This window comes from Myzus persicae, unplaced genomic scaffold, assembly GCF_001856785.1.
Source record: "Myzus persicae strain clone G006 unplaced genomic scaffold, MPER_G0061.0, whole genome shotgun sequence".
NCBI lineage: Eukaryota > Metazoa > Arthropoda > Insecta > Hemiptera > Aphididae > Myzus > Myzus persicae.
This window is the reverse complement of record NW_019102864.1, coordinates 254,780-272,381: the sequence shown is the minus strand read 5'-3', so window position 1 is coordinate 272,381 and position 17,602 is coordinate 254,780. Positions and strand designations below refer to the sequence as shown.

Genomic DNA, 17,602 nt, shown 5'->3' with positions numbered 1-17,602 from the left:
TCGCGGCGGCAATGCACTTGAACTTGTAAAATATCGTGTCATATATACATTTATGGTATACTAGTGTTTTCCGATGGTCACGGCCACGACGGATGGCTGCAGGTCTACAACTCGCTTGATTCTTAACGAACAGATATACCTTTAAGATTATATGTTTGTAGACCGCAGTGCTTACGTTGCTACATGATGTAGCCTACATCATACCGGAAAGTAGCTATCTTAAAATATAGATCACCGGTTTTTTTCTTTATTTTAAGCCACTCCGACATGTCTAATAAGAATATGCCCCTCTTAATAAAAAATAATACACGATTTCCACACGTCCACATAATACTATAATAATATGAAAATAGTTTCACCGAAAATCGCTTTGAGTTTTGAAATGCCAACGACATAAAGTCGTTTCACGGTTACCTATATGTAAATTGGACGACGGTAGTATTGAGTATATTATTATAATGCATCGTTGCCCAAAGACAGCTAGGCCGCGGCTGCAGTACCTATTATTATACTACTTTACCTATATAATATTATCCGCAACCGAGACGTTTTGCTATCACGGTATTCGATTATTTTGTAGCCGATTTTCAAATAAAACACGACTTACCTAAACTCACCACGACGAGTTCGAGCACTGGCTTGAGAATGCCATCGTTATTCGGGTCATCGAGGGAATAAAAAAAAACAAAATGCCGCAAGACAACACAATGCGTCAATGTTTCAAAATGATAAGACACCATATTATACATTCGCACATTGACGAGCGTTTGCGTATTGGTATGCATATTCTATATTTATACTTACTCGACAGTCCTAGATACCTGCCGAACGTTTGCTTTTTTAAATTTGTGTCTAATATTCTTCATTTCCCGACCATTGAAGTGTGCGTTATCGACGAAAAAAATAAGTCATTTTATTATATCTGAGGTGGCGAGGTTAAAGTTCGAACTCTGTACAATGTCTGAAAAATGAAAATATGAAGGTGGCCGTGACGCCACCTCGCGTATATTGTACACCGTACACGAAATGCGAAGATGACGTCCCGACGAAGAAGATTTCTGGTAAAACCTGTTTTTTTTTCTTCCGGATAAATGGGTCACGTGTGTGCGGAACACGTGACCTACTATCTAATATATTATGATATTACGCATGTAATATACGTCTCGAGATGTATATCGCCAATTATCGTATTATAGGTATAATTATAATACCGAAAGGTATCCGTTTACGAATTTTTTCTCATTTTCGTTTCTGTAATAATTCAGTGTACCACCTACGTGTATATATAGACTAGCCGTGACCGTGAATTTGGCGGTGGGATTTTTGTGGGTACCTATACCAATGGCGCGCTCGGCATTCTTCATAACTTTCCAGTTTCCTCTGGGCCTTAATTCATCATTTATATACACGCTGCATGTCTACATAATATTATGCAGAATATAGTTAGAAAATATTTTCTTCTCGCCGCCGTGAAGAGGTGAGTTTTTCTTCTTATTTTTTTCAATTCAACGACATTCATAATAATAACATTTTTGGTATGCTTGTATACCAACCCCAACTGACATATATTCCTTCTGATCTGTCGATCGCCGGATATAGTCTGTTCAACAAAAGTACGATTTTTCATAATTGTAGAATATCAAACGATTTTCAATTTTCAACCTGTCATTAAATCGTACCTGTGTAATAATATAATCTCTGGATATTATCTGGTTAATATAAAAAAATCACCCTGTTTGGCTGTATGAGAGATAGAGAGAAAGCGAGTGTCAAGGATCAGTAATATTAAAGTATAACGTTTTCAGGATGTTAGGTCCAGTAAATACAGTTCAATATGCATTCATCATGTCCAAAGTGTATTTAGGTCCGATTTCTATTTTTAATTCGCATAAGACCACCAGCGCCAAAGAAATACATTATAGACTAATCATATCAGGGTTTAGGAATCGGTGCAGATAGTCCGACTCTATGTGCATAATATTATTATAAAGGAAATAGCGAAACTAGAATTTATCTTAGCTATACCTATTATACCAATTAAAAATATGCATAGCAATTCGCAATCCATATGGAGGTGAAACAAATTTAGAATAAAAATGTTATTTAATTTATTAATATAATTTATACTAAATAAACATAATTCATATTTTAAAATCAATACCCATGAATGCAATATTAATTATTACGGGTGAAAACCCTTGATTTGTCACTTTATGTATGCGAAGTGCTATAAAAACCAATCCACCAAATCGGTGAAAAAACATGTGGTATTTTTCGTTGTTTTAAACAAAAAAAAAACAATAAATTATTCAAATTAGAAAAGTTATATGCTATCCGCCTTTCTTCTAGATTGTGCTGTACCTATATACAACTCATGTAATGGAAATTTATGGCAAATAGACTAAATTAATAATAATATACTGTTTAGACATTATACAATGTTGATTGGACTAAAGTCAATATTGAAAAAAACAAGTATTGTCGTATTGGACTAAAAATCTCATTGGACAAATATTACCATTTGGACAAAATTATAATTGGACTTTATTTCACTCCCTGCTTATTATCTATTCATTCATCAAATCTATTTATTGTCATATTACTATTGTAAAGTATTGTTTTGTTTGAATTTAAAAAAAAACCCACCCAGTATACTCATGTATAGGTAGTTAAGTATAAATTTATAATATGTATTTCTTTTCACGTTTTTGTAGTTTTAAATATTATTTTTCTGTGTGATATAATATCACTATTGTTCACTCACAACAAGAAAATAAATATTTTAATTTATTTATAGAACTATTATTGTGAGAATATTTAACTTAGAAAAATAAACTTAAATTTACTTGACCGATTCAATATACATATTATTATACGAGTCGACTGGAAAGAATAAAAATGAACTATGTTTTATTCTCGAACGCCGTTAAAATAAACCTCATAATTTGTTAAGGTTTACTATTTTGGTGTATGTAGTTCACAGACAGGTCGATATAATATAATACTAGATAGGTATGTATAGGTGTGCACATATTTCGGCGAAACATTAATTAATAAATAATGACTATAAATTACACCGCTTGATGTGTGAAAACCAAACTAAACGATTTCATCAAAGTATACGTACATAATACAAGATTCGACTGGAGGCTAAAAGACACTAATCTGCCTTAATTATACGTATGCATCATAATTGTTTTCATCTCAAGCGTCGCCTCGGTGAATAATGTGAAAGAGATAGCGTGTTAGCCGTTAAGATACGATTTTTGTCCCGTTGGCGACTTGGGTGACTCCCTGGTGTCATGGTTGGATGGAGGTCGGTGAAATCCGACGTATGAAAATCACTAAATGATTTGGTAGGGGTGAATCTATTGCCATTAACGAAACCGTCAAATGTCGTCCTCGTCTTACTATTTATATTCTGCAGCTTTTAACTAAAAATCGTTTTTTTTAAATTGTTAAAATTTAAGTTTAATTTGATTTGAATTAATTTGTTTAAATTTACTTAAACTTTTAGTCACTTGTTATCCAAATTTTCCTGTTAAATGTTAAAACAAAATAAGCCAACAGTTAGCCACTGTCATTATTTAAAAAAAATATTTAAAACCAGTAAGTTATTAGTAAACACTAAACATACATACTTATATATCACTTTTTGGTTACCATATTTTTTTTTCTGCATTTCACGCAATGTTCTGGAATTAACGCCACTGATGTGCTGCATATATGTACTACGGATATGATATTAAATATAATCGCTAGAACCATTATCCTGCATAGAAAGTATATAAAGTCGTATCCACATAACTATATGGCTGTCTAGTAAATACCATAAAAAAACTCTATACATTTAACTGCCGAAATAAATGTACCTGGTACATAAATATCGTACTTATTTATTTATTACACATTTATTCTTCGCTATATTATTGTGCTTAAATATTAATACCTAGGTTAAATTAATAATTATCTATCTATTGTTACTTTGCTGTTATTGAGTATAATAATTCTCTGGGTATCTTAATAATACAATAAATTACGCCGGAGAAAAATCATGCGGTATAATATCATCTCCAAAGCAATAACCATAAATAGTACAGACTATTTTTTACCGATAAAAAACACTTCGTTTTAATAAATAGAAGCCATTAAGAGGTAACCTTTATAGCTGGTATATTATCATTATTCTATTATATTATACGTACTTCGGATGACCACCGCCCTACCTACATCGATGACCCGTATTAATGCATGCGAAAACGTATATATACAGAAATGCGTTAGGCTAGACGAACTAGAAATATGTTTGGTTTTATTTAAGTATCAATAATAACTTACAGATTCCTTTCGTACATATTGTTTTCTCTTCCTACTCATTCGCACACGCTCTCCGCGACTTTCCCTGATTATCATATACCTAGTTATATGTGCGGACGGCGGTGACGACGACTCCGAGTTATAACTTTATATTGACAGTCATGTGTACCTTGTACTTACCTAAATAATTTCGTTGTACTGCCTGCAGGGGTGTGATCAGCAGCGAGGCGTACTAAATACCAATGCTGTGGCGAGGGGTGGGTCCCTTTAGGACGTTTTGCTGAAACTTCTTTGTTTTTGATCACTTACGGTCACCCAATTTTTGTTTTTAAAATTTCAAAATTAAATTTTGAAAACCTGTTGTACCTACCTACCTATAATGTCAGTTATTAATAACTTTAAAAATAATTATGATAAAACAAGACAGCAAATACTTTCGTCGCTTTCTTACATTGATACCTACATAATATTATAAATATTTGTAATTCGTATACAGTTCATAGTTCGTCTAACCTAATACCTTTCTCCATCACGCCTCTCACTTTAGTATGCTTGATAATTATTATAAATTTTAATTTACAGACCACTGCAGGAATATGGCAATGTTTAATTACTTTATTATTTACAAAAACATTTTAACAATAAATTAAGTTCTATCTAAGTCCAATAATTTATTATTATGTATATGTTGCGGGTAAGGTAAAAAAACGGAAAGTTTTCATTTTACCCGAGTAATGTAAACCTTATCCATATGAACAAAGAAATATGCACATCAGGGGTGGCTAAACATATAATATACTTCTAATATAGATACGTTTTTAGGAAGGGTACAAATTTTTTTCAACATGTCGATTTTCGTAATCTATAATGAAAATTTAAAAAAAATTAAAATTAATTCTTAGCAAAATGTAGCATGCTACTACATATTTTCCACTACACTTTAACCAGTCAAAAATATATCTCTGATCCTGCAATTTTCCTTTGCAGAGTAAAGATATTCAGTAATCTAGTAACATGCTACTCATAATACATACGATTTTTTTTTATTAAGCTCAACAAGAATATATTTTTCCTTCGAGTATCAACTCATATAAAAACAAATAATTTTCGTACTTCACCAGTACCATACGTAAATATAGGTACATATTAAACACTGTGAAACCATTATTTTCGTTCATCTACGAAATAATAATATGGAATATTGAAATGACGAAAAGCTGAACTAAAGTGTAAGTCAACTCAGTGGCGGCGCAAACTTTTTCGACAGTGAGGCAAGAAAATGTTAGTTGCAGCACACACGACCCATCTTTTTATTTTGCACAGAGCCGTGGGGGGCTATGCCCCCAGACCCCCTATTATAATTCTATATCAAATTAGCCTTTCTAGAAATTCATGTTACGGGTACTACAATAAAAATAATTTTTATAAATTATATAAATACTGCTTTATTAATAAATCATTAAATGTACTTTCAATTAAAACAATCATCCAAACATTAATTCTTTTCTCAATACACTTATTATACATTATTTATAAACCATGTTTATGTCTATACTCTATTGTCTATACTCTATATGAATATAACTATTTATATATTTATTTATTTGATACGTTTTGTCACTCAATATTTTTCAGAACTAACTATCCACCATAGATACCTACTCGGCACCCACCCACTACCCCTTTTAGCTGTGAGACATTTGTCTCACAAAAACCCTCTCGCGCCGCCACTGGTCAACTACAGTCTATAATATTGATAGTTTCAGTACCGACTATTTTGATACAACATAATATGAACTCTTAGATTGTACAAGTGTTTAATGTATAATAAAGTGATATGATAGGTTTATGCAAGGTGGATTGATGTCAATCTACGTTGGGTAGATTACAATTTAATATTATGTATATTTATGCATAGTGAATAAGCATTTAATAACTGGCTACACTACTTTATTTTATTGATCGATGTTTGTGATTAATTGAACTAAAACTTTTAATACTATTAAAAATAAATACTTAAGTATGTATAAAATATAACAAAAGCCGAGTCACCTTTCCTCATAAGTCATGACATGACCAAACCATCTAAACTCATTCTCCTTAGGCATCCCTGGGGAGGTGTCATAATAGTGAAATTATTTTATAAGTCAGTATAAAATGCTTAAACTCAATTTTAATCTGTTTTTATATTAACTAATTATTTAAGAATTCAAATTAATTTTATAATTTTCAAAATAAACAAATTATTATATTATTGAATATTGGAATGTTTAAAATTTGAGGTCTTCAAATATTTTTTTTTGCGGGGACAACTGTGGTGAACCCCTTCCTCCCCCCCCCCCATAAATACGCCACTGACGTAAAACATTATATAGTAATAAACCTGAATTCATTTTCACGTCGTGACACATGTTGCAGGTCTAGATCCGGCCAGGCCGCTGGTGGACAGGTACGGTTCGGCCGAGTTCCGGTTAACCAGGGACGACGCGACCACGGTTCAGGTGATACACACGAACGCTGGATTCCTAGGCGAGGCGCCACAAGTGGGACACGTCGACTTTTGCGTGAACGGCGGCCGACTGCAACCGAGCTGCGCCAAGGAGCCCAGGAATATCCGTAATAATTATTGCTCGTCGCCTGTCTGGCGAAACGATCCATTAGCACAACTAAGATGTAGGGTCACCATTTTTCTATACTATACATAAATACGTACCTAATATACAACGACTATACAGATTACAGACGACTATGATGTTACCAAGACTATAAATAACTATACAAACGGTCTTAAAAACGATTTTTTTTATCATTTATCAGCCTCGGATACGATGATTATTATTATATCAGCCATTAATCATTTTAACATTTTAATAATATACGCGTGTGGAGTGATAGTCTGCAAAGGGTGTCGGGAAGCCGACCAGTTATTTTATTGCAAAAACTCGTTTCACAGGAAAAACCTCACGCCAAGTGCAGAAATTAGCGAATTCCGATTTTATTTTGTTTTTTAAAAATTAATGTCGACGGTTTTCCTTTTGGAATAAAAAAAAAACCATCGGAATAGGACTAACCTATGGGACTCGATCATTTTTCCTGTAAACTAATTTTTCGTCATTGAAATGTGGTTGAGAACGGTTTTTTTGTAGCCTACTGGAAATTATCTGAATTTTTGTACTGGAATAAATAGCCACGGCACTCTTAAATCGTATTATTTTGCTGGCTGAAATGACGTTTAACACGTACCTTACTGCGTACATCACACACTATACAGCACGTCTCACCGTATTTGTCCTCATGCAAGCCCGCCCACCCACCCGAGACTGCGACTCATTAAAATACTTGTTTGAAATCCGTATGTAATATCTCAGATTTAAAAAAAATATCCTGAAAACAACAAATTTTATTTTTCAAATATATTATGCTGTTTAACCTAAAATATTTACAATATATACTTAAAATTGACAGTGGACATTTACGTTTCTGTGACAGACTCACAAAAGATTTATCGATGAGGACAAACGCGGTACGACATCATGCGAATAATATATGGTTTTAGGCTTTTTCGTCAATATAATTTATACATACAACTGCAGTACGAGTACGGGGTCTTAATATTCCACAATAGTATACGAATACCTTTAAAATACCAGACTTTAAGGAGATTATTTTGCTACCCAAAAATAAGAATCAACACGTTTTGTTGTCACTACCTAGTAGAGTTCCCTAATCCGATAATATTATTTTAACGCTTATGGTAAAGTTATTGAAATATAATTAATAAAACGTCTAATATGTGCAGTAACAGTAAAATATTATCCAACTTTTAATCATTTATGAAATACCTTCTATGTGATTATTGTGATTAAACACTCTAAATATATGACACCAACTACTATCATTCGTTAAACCTCTCTGCACATAGGTACGTATATGATTGGTAAAAACCATGAGATATAAAAAATCACCAATGCGGCTAAACATTGATAATTTATTGAATTCCTAGAGTAAATATAGCATATTGACTCTAATTATATTTTAAAATCAGATTTGATACAGTTTGAAAATTTCGAGAATTTGTCTCCATTAACAATTTTTTTTTTTTGTAACATTTTTCAAGTACCTATCCTAAAAAAAGGGTTTAGCCTTTAGCACATGGTAGGTTTTTTGGTGTCAACTACGTTATAATGATTATTGTATTATTGCGCAATGTTATTTGGTCATTCAGTGTAGAACTGTTGCTAGACATTGAAATTTAAAAAAATTAATCAAATTAACTATACAGGTGTTTCTTACGTCTTCTAGTACCTAGACAAATATCTTACAAAAATGTAGCGATAAACTGTTGAAACCAAAAAAAAAAGGTTTTAAAGAATATTAATAGCTTCGTACGTCGCAGTGTAGTTGTCCTGTAGCTAAATATTATAATATTCGCATACCTACCTTATTACCACGCTATAATAGCTATAAATTAACGAAATTAACATTGGATCAAATAGGGAGGTCTTAGCCCCAATTCAAGTTATCAGTTATCACTTACTGCTAAGGACTAAGCATATATAATCGTTAGAAAATACAATGAGAGGGGGGGGCTTTATCTCTTATTGGGCCTATGGAAATTATAATAACTTAGGCGGCTGATGATTAAACAATATATATAGAAATAAATCATATTATTATACATAACAGCTGTGGACTTAGAGGCTCATGAATATTTTATGTTTTCGTGGTAGGTAGACTGCGGATACCTGTTGGACGGCGAAGTATAGTAGTGACTGACGGTGTGTATAAGCAAATATTTTTGAAAGGTTTTTTTTCGGGGCAATATTCTGCTTAGAAGATTTTGGTAGCGAAAACGCTTTTGTAGTTTTTGGCGCGTGCATTGTACATTTTATAATAATATGTAGCGAAACATTCCATTATATTTGTATCATACAATATAATTTAAGTCACGTAATATTAGAAATATTATAAAAGCGATTGACAAGCATTAAAATATAAAAAATGCTTTATCAGCTCGGATGAACGCGCCGTGCGAATATAACATATTATTATTATACTGTGTTATAATGTAATTATTATCATTATTGTTATTAGTTATTACTATACATCACGCTTATTCTGTATATCGGGGGTGGCCAACAGGTCAATAGCAACATGATTTTGAATCGATTGCAAATCGCTATCGTCTTATCTAGAAAAATTTTTTCAGAAAACAAAAAATAAATTTATACGGTAAGTTTTTCATAATTATAAGTTTCAGTTTTTTTTTTTTTGGTTTTGGTTTTCCACGTAAAAATCATAACTATCCCACAAATCCACGAAATATTTGGTCTCACATCGTTATCAAAATGCACAAAGTAAAGAAAAGAAGAAGGGTGACCAAGGAATTGGAGTAATTATAGCTGGTTTTTCAAATAAAAAAATTGATTCGTATAATTTTTATTTACTTCTGGGTGATTCAGCAATACCTCACCATCCCCCTTAGGCCTTTGGTATCCTTCAATAACACATTTATTAAAATTTTGATTTTTGAAATAGTTTTAATGATTTACTTAATAAAACTGTATTTTAATATATATAGTTTATTAGATTTTTCAAAGGAGAACCATCCTTTTTTAATATAAGTTAAGATGATTTTTTTTTTAACTTTGATTTATAGGTGTATAAATCGAAATTCAGACAAATAGTTTTTGAATTGTTAAAATATATTTAAGAATATCTGAGAATAATAATTATAATAGTCCTTAATAATGGTTTTACATCAAATATTAAACATATGTAATATTTTTTGTCTAGTATTTGACAATTTTTACAATTTATAAAATGTCAATAAAATAAATAATCACTTTATTTTCAAATCATCATAGTCTCATGTATTTAAAGTCCAAAATAATATCTTTAAGATTTAAATAGTAACTTTAAAACTCGTTTGAATTTCGATTTAAATGCATCGACATCGAAAAAAATAAATTTGGGGGAGGAAGCTCAGTAATAATGCTACGCCAGTTTATTACACTTACAAAATAACCTATGTAATCGTTTAACTCCCCACGCCCATGTGGGGGATTTATCGATTCCGTCAATGTAGCATCGATTCCGCCAGTATTAACTCTACCAGTTCAGGTAGTCTAGTATTAGTAAGTTTCCTTTTGAGTTGGTTTGAAAACAGTTTATTTTCTAATACATTTATCGGCAGTTTTTCGTGGTTTTGATGGTCAATATCATATTTAAAAATTTCCGTTAGAGATTCGTTTACGTATATTTTTGCATTACACTTTTTATTAACACATTTCCATTTATACGCACATAAATACTTTACAAAGTTTGTTTCAAACAATTTTTCATTTTGATAAATATCTAAGTTATTTTTTCGATTACGAAATTCATTATTACGAAGTATAATGACACGAGGATAAATCGAGACTAACCAGATTAGTGATGGACAATCTATTAGTTGTTTTTCGCTACATTACGCGTATACAAGTTGGATAATCATCAATTTGCGATAACATTTTTATGCAGGTATTTCATATTATATTTATAATGTAGCTACGTAAGTAAAAAAAACTATAATTGTTGTTGGGTAGATTATTTTTTCCCCGGCCGAATCGATACGTTGTTTTTAGACTACCTGCACTAGAGGAATCAATGCTAGCGGAATCGATAAACCTTATCCCCAAGTATAAAAAGGTCTGGCGGAATCGATTAAACCCTGATCACGTATATTTATTTATAAAATTAATATTTATACATTGCTTTGACAGGTAGGCATAGGTAATAAAATTATGAATACTGAAACAAAAGAAATCGTATTTTAATATCGTTTGTAAAATGATTTGTGGTGGGTAAGTATAACCATATTATATTTATTTTATAGGTATGCGTATGATATAATGAAATACCATAATATCTGTAGTCTGTTCGACTCTATGAAAATCATGTAGAATTTTCTAAAATGTATTATTTATCATTTAATGTTTTGTAAAATTTAAATTCGAGAGTATATGGTTAAATGGTGGCTTTTACTGTATTTTAGTTGAGCTTGGTGCATATACAGAGTGATTTTTTTACCACAATCATACAGTCTTTTTATCGGTGTAAGTAATCATTTATTTTTATACATAATGTGAAATCATTAAAACAGATTATTCTTTTTAATACGAATTCTATTCTGTTTAATAGTTGATGCAAGAAAAATCGTTTTCACTAAAGTGCACATAGGTACATCAATTACCGATAAAATGACCAAACAGCGATAAAAGTATCACTCTGTATTATGAGCGGACGCCACAGCCACATATTATTCTTGTGTTGTCTCTAGCTTACAAACGTATAACTTAACAATTTTGTGTAATTAGCTTGTACAGCTAATCATTTTTGAACTGCTGGACCCCTAGGTACACGTTTTGTAAGACGGAGACTACACGTCATAATATAATATATGCGGTCGTGGCGCCCTCTTAGGACGAAGCGTATTTAGATGTCGTTGAATCGTGCGCTTATACAATATAGCTGTAGTGATATTATATATTATTTCACTTTATAAAATATATAACAATACATGTATTTATTACATGACATTTGACGATACAACTTTATAAGCTTACATAATACCTATGTATAAATAGAGTATTATTATTTTTATCATATTTGCTGTATCGATCCGCGTCTTTAATGAGAGTCGGTCGTCCGTGTGCGTGTGTGTTGTTATACAGGCCGAGCCAGGTGCAGTCACTTCTTGAGCGCTTGTTTCTTCGCGGCTTCCGTTTCAGAACGAGGTAAGCGCCATCAAGGCGTGCCCTGTACGTCTACTTGCGAACCACTGTCCAGGACGTACGCCAAAGACGTGCCCGTGTCCATGGGATTCCACACTCCGGACAAGTATGCACAAACGCCATATATATTATATCTATATATATTATATAGATTATCTATAAAACATTATTTTAAACTTAAAATAGGTATTGCGTGTCTATTGTTACTAGAGTTCGGATTTTGTTCAGAATTTGTTTTTTTTCTATTGGTCTAATACAACATCATGTCAGCTATAAATTCGATTTATACTACTAAGAATACAATCTTTGATATTTTTTTTTTTTTATAACTTTTGGGTTCTTTGAGTACTTTTTTTACTTTAAAGTTTTTGTTTAGTATTTAGTAACTTTTTTATAAATTTATTCTAAATCGACATAAAATTTAAAAGGTCAATATTTGCTTTTGTATAATAATACCTGTATACGTAATGTGTTGCATTAACATGGCTCAATCGATTTTAACTCGTTTTAATATTATTATTAATTTTAATTTTATTCATAATAACTTGGATAAGAAATTATATTATAATATGATCTAAAATATATCAATATATAAAAATTTGTTACAAGATTAAATCGTTCAATGTAACTCAGATATCAAAGGTAATAATACTTTATTTTCATTGATAGTTGGGTGGAAATCAGGATTTGAACTAAAATTTTACATTATTTTCTAGATTAGAATAACATCCACAACCTAAAACAATTAATAAACAGTTAACATTTATTTTTCATATTTTAATTAATTGATATTATTATACTTTAATGTATTTAATTGTAATTTATAGAATATTAAACTAAGTGTAGTCGATTATATTTATACTGTATAGTTATATACTCATTTATTAAATAATAATTAAAACAAAATTAACATGAATCTAATATACAATTTTTGGGGTTTCTTAAAAATAGTTTAGTTGCTTTTGCTTTAGGTTTTTGATACTTTTTTGCTTCATTTAAAGTGTTTTTTCATGTAGTTTCATAGAGCTTCAAAATCCGAACTCTATTTATGACGGTACAGTGGGTATACATAGTTATGATGAGCGAAGTGGAGTAATAGCCAATAGGACGGGTACCTCTGCTAAATGTGTTGATTTTTTGCTTTTCGAGAAAATGAGTATTTATACTTAAAAGAATCATTGCATTATTGTACCGACCCATGTTGAACAAAACTCGACATAATTAATAATTATTACGGTGATATTGAATAATGTAAAAAAACCGTTAATTTTTATAAGAATTTTTTTTTGTCTTGAAAAACATAACATTTTTTCACAACAAATCGTCAATAATACAATAAACAAAAACACGTTTATATTATGTTAATGTACATTTTAAATATTGCTATATGTTGTGTTTTAGCGCTCGAGGAACGTACTGCATTCAAATGCGTAACAGTAAAGCGTGTCCATTCGATTAGACCAGAACCTCCAACAGGTAAAATATAATATAATATATTTTAAAAAAAAAATTCGTTTCATTTAGGTACCTACCTAGTACCTACACATTGTGATTTGTGACACATATAATAGATACAATTAAATATGATAGTATTTGTCCGTGTTTTCGATAAAACCGTAGGACAATCGTTTTAAAAGTTAAATTGTCGATGACCATGGTTTATGAATTATGAATTAAGGACGCGTTAAGTAAAAAAAAAAGAAAAACACGTAACGTGGTCTACAAACAATAAAATTATTATTATTAAAATCTGATTTGCGTTTTTCCAACTCTCTACGTTTCGGTAGTTACTAGTTACCTATCTACGGGTTACACTATGTTTCATACAATCGCGGTTTCATCTCTCGAATATAATTAATGTGTTATTAGCTTAGGCGTAATCTGAGGGGCAATGGTGTCTTATTACTTTATAGATTTTTAGTTTTACCACAGACTATGCCGCCCTCCCCAAAAAAGTATTTTCCTCAGATTACGCCTATAGTTATTACTTACTAGTTTAGTTTATTACTTATTAACAACAGTAATATAGGTAGCCGGTAGGTAGGTTAGGTTACCTACCTAAAAATTAGAATGTGTTTTGATACGAATAAAAATAAAAATAAAAAATCACATTCCGTAGTAACTACACGCCTAATTAAAAAGCAACATATAGGTTTTAATTTTGAGTGTGGGTTCCAGTTCATCTCAATAGAATTACGACACGACTAATCATTAATCAATAAGAAAATTCTGATTTAATGGAGTAGGTAGCTATCTAAATAAAAAATAAAAATTTTTTGTTGCTAAATAAAGTTTTTATAATTTTTGAAATGACAATTTTCTTGATATGATTTTTCCAAACAATTTGAAAGAAACACTATTAACAAATTGACCGATGAGTTAGAGCTGAAAAGCCAAAAATTTATTTGGTATACAACAATAGCACTGCAATACTTATATGAGATATACATATATAGGCTACCAGCTCACCAACTTTGTTCCTAAATCGTCTAAATACATAATATTTAAAAAAATGTCAACATATTTCGATAATTCGATTCAAGTGTATAGGTTAGTTAGCTTATAACGAATATCGATTGTTCTGCTATAAAATAATCACTCTGTATGCTGTACATTTATTATGTAATATTATTCCGACATTTTCGTGCTCATCGTTGATCTATTGGATTTTAGGAGACGCGTTCGGAGAACCAGAGAAAATGACACGAGGACATATGCAACGAAAAGAAAAAAGAAAAAATTAGTGTCACAAGAAACGGAAAATCCGGACTAAACCAAAGATTGTTATGTGCTACTGGTTACCGTATAGTTAAAAATAACGCACCGTTTCTATTATGTATTATAACAACGTGTACAATATATTATATATATTATGTAGTAATTATTAATATATGATACGATAAAAGATACTGAGTGAAATAAACACACCGACGTCATTATAGTGCATTATAACTTGTAAGTGAAAAAAGTGTACTATATCTTTAAATACTCATGTAGTCATAAATCGTTTTAAAAATAAAATATAAAAAAAGTCTATCTCATTGACTAGATAATATTATTATTTTTTAAATTTGGTAAAAAGTCAATTTACTCTAAAATCAAACATATAGGTAACAGAATTCAATGAAGTTTTCAGAACTTTCAATTTGGTATGTAACTTATATGCGTTTTAAGTCTAATAGTCAACGCAAATGAGCGGTGTCGTTATTTTTCGAGAATTTTGCTTGATTTATAGCCGTCTGGGCTGCTCTCTCGCAACTATAGTTTGATAAATAATGCACGTACCTTCAACTTTTTGCTCCTTAATAATCGATATTGAATTATACACGAAACATTGTCCTTTTTTTCTTATTCCTTCCATCATAGAGTCTATTATCAATACAACGGTCACCTGTATATTTTTCCTCGGTTCCTCCTACAAGCTCCGGCTTAAATTCTATCCGAATTCTCAAGATGTGACGTGTAATTAGTGTCTGGGTGATAGGATAGGTGGGTAACATCGCTATATATATTTATATACCCATATCGTCTCCTATATCCTGAATGATCTTAACTAAAGACGAATGTATAACATCATTTCAACCTTTAAAACAAATTGTTAAATCAAAATTGGGAACATTTTTATCTGAATAATTATTCAAATAGTTTATAAACACAATTATGCTAATAATTTTCAAACAGTTAATTCGAAAAGTTGTATTTAAAAAAAAAATAGCTGTGATTCAATTATATTTTTATACTAGATATAGCCATATGGGTATAGGAAAATTATTTGAATTACAAATTGGATTATCCTAATCAAGTTGTTCTATCTATACTAATAAATTCACACAATTTGGGGGACGCGTCGACTTCATCCTCGAATATGAATGATTTCATAGGTAACATAAGGCTGCAACAAATTCAAATAATGACTGTTTTAAGTTTTATATAATCATCTCGAATATATTCAAATTTAAAAGACTGCTGAAAACCATAATCAATTGTAATTTTAAAAGTCACAATAAGACCATAAGTTATTATGATTTACATGCTTATCACAATTATTAAATAATTAGTAAAGTTAAATTGACGAATGACAATCATGACCATAGTATAATCGAAATCCAATGGTCAGTTTTTCCATTCACAGGGTAAGTATAATACAAGCAAACCAGATAAGTAGACACACCGCAACACTACACATTTTGTAAATTAAAAATCATAACACTTATTGATTGAGAGAATATCAATTTATTTTAAATTAAAAAAAATATATTATAGTGTAGCAAAAAAAAAATTATTATAAACTTATTAACATATGAGTACAAAAACCAAAATTTTTTGGTAAATAATGCTACCCAAGTAATTAAAAAAAAAACAAACAAACAAACAAATACACCAGTAAAATACAGTAATATTTACATAGTTTTGAATATAAAACCTTAACCTAAAACAAATCAAATATTAAACGTTTTCTTACGTCCAAACTTCAAGTATGTTATGTCAAATAAGGCAATTTATCTATACATCTCATTTAAGAGATTTGACATAAATAATTTTAAAAAACATTAACTAACACATATTATAATTGAATATTATTTCTTATTTTAATACAAATAATTAGTGACATTATAATTTCGTGTTTGTAATTAAATATTACAAATGACTTGTAAAATAAAAAAATTATTTAACATTTATTAGAATTATATTTTTTAGCAGTAATCAGTGTAAATTTAAAAACTTGGTGTGGGCTCCCAACAATATTAGAGTTTTATAGTAACATACTATTTTAATCAGTCAGTATTATTATTTATTAATAAGCAATTGGAAAGAAAATTTAAAAAGATTACCAATAATATATTGTATCATAATTACAGTTAAGATTCAAAAATATAAAGCACACTAAAATGTAAAAACCATACAAATTTATCAAATAAATATTGAAGAAAGTATTTATCAGTAATTGATGAGAATTGAAACCAATTTCTACTAAATAAATTAAAATTGTAATAAATACATTTTATAACAGTCAAATTCAATGACAAATAAATAATAGTTTAATATTTGTCAACTAGGCAAAAATAACTTTTACATATCATTTAAAAAAATTAACATATTTAGTTGTTTTCCTTTAAAGTATTAAATTTAATCATTTTATTGCAATAAGAAGAGTTTGATGTTTTTCATTTGCAAAATAATATTTTCAAATATCATACCTATCAATTGAAAACAACAAACACAAAAAAGCACTATCAAGCCAAAAAAATGTAATATTAAAATGCTTAGTATTGGTGAAGTATTGATACATTTTTTAACTTAATGTCAATCAGAATGTAATAAGTAAACTAAGTTGATGAACAAAAGCATTAAAAATGGTACATACATTCAGTATTAATTCCTGATATAACTAGATATCACATGTATGATGTATATACCATATATAATACCATCTTTAATAATTTAAGCACTTAACAGAATATCATACATGTATATTAATTTTAAAATGTTAATACCCACAAAGACTATTA

The 17,602-nt window shown here is 30.1% G+C and overlaps 1 protein-coding gene across 2 annotated transcripts in view; it reads left to right on the top strand.

Moving 5' to 3' along the window:
- Nucleotides 1-15,133, top strand: part of LOC111033289 (phospholipase A1-like) — a 40,659-nt gene extending 25,526 nt beyond the window's left edge. The window contains exons 7-11 of one of the 2 annotated variants that reach the window (XM_022313965.1): nucleotides 6,736-6,990; nucleotides 9,048-9,095; nucleotides 12,033-12,198; nucleotides 13,494-13,568; nucleotides 14,766-15,133. In XM_022313965.1, the coding sequence (XP_022169657.1) occupies nucleotides 6,736-6,990; nucleotides 9,048-9,095; nucleotides 12,033-12,198; nucleotides 13,494-13,551 (527 nt within the window). In that variant the 3' untranslated portion in view covers nucleotides 13,552-13,568; nucleotides 14,766-15,133. The remainder of the gene's footprint in view (nucleotides 1-6,735; nucleotides 6,991-9,047; nucleotides 9,096-12,032; nucleotides 12,199-13,493; nucleotides 13,569-14,765) is intronic. The other variant, XM_022313966.1, reaches the window with a different exon arrangement.
- Nucleotides 15,134-17,602: the final 2,469 nt, after the last annotated feature.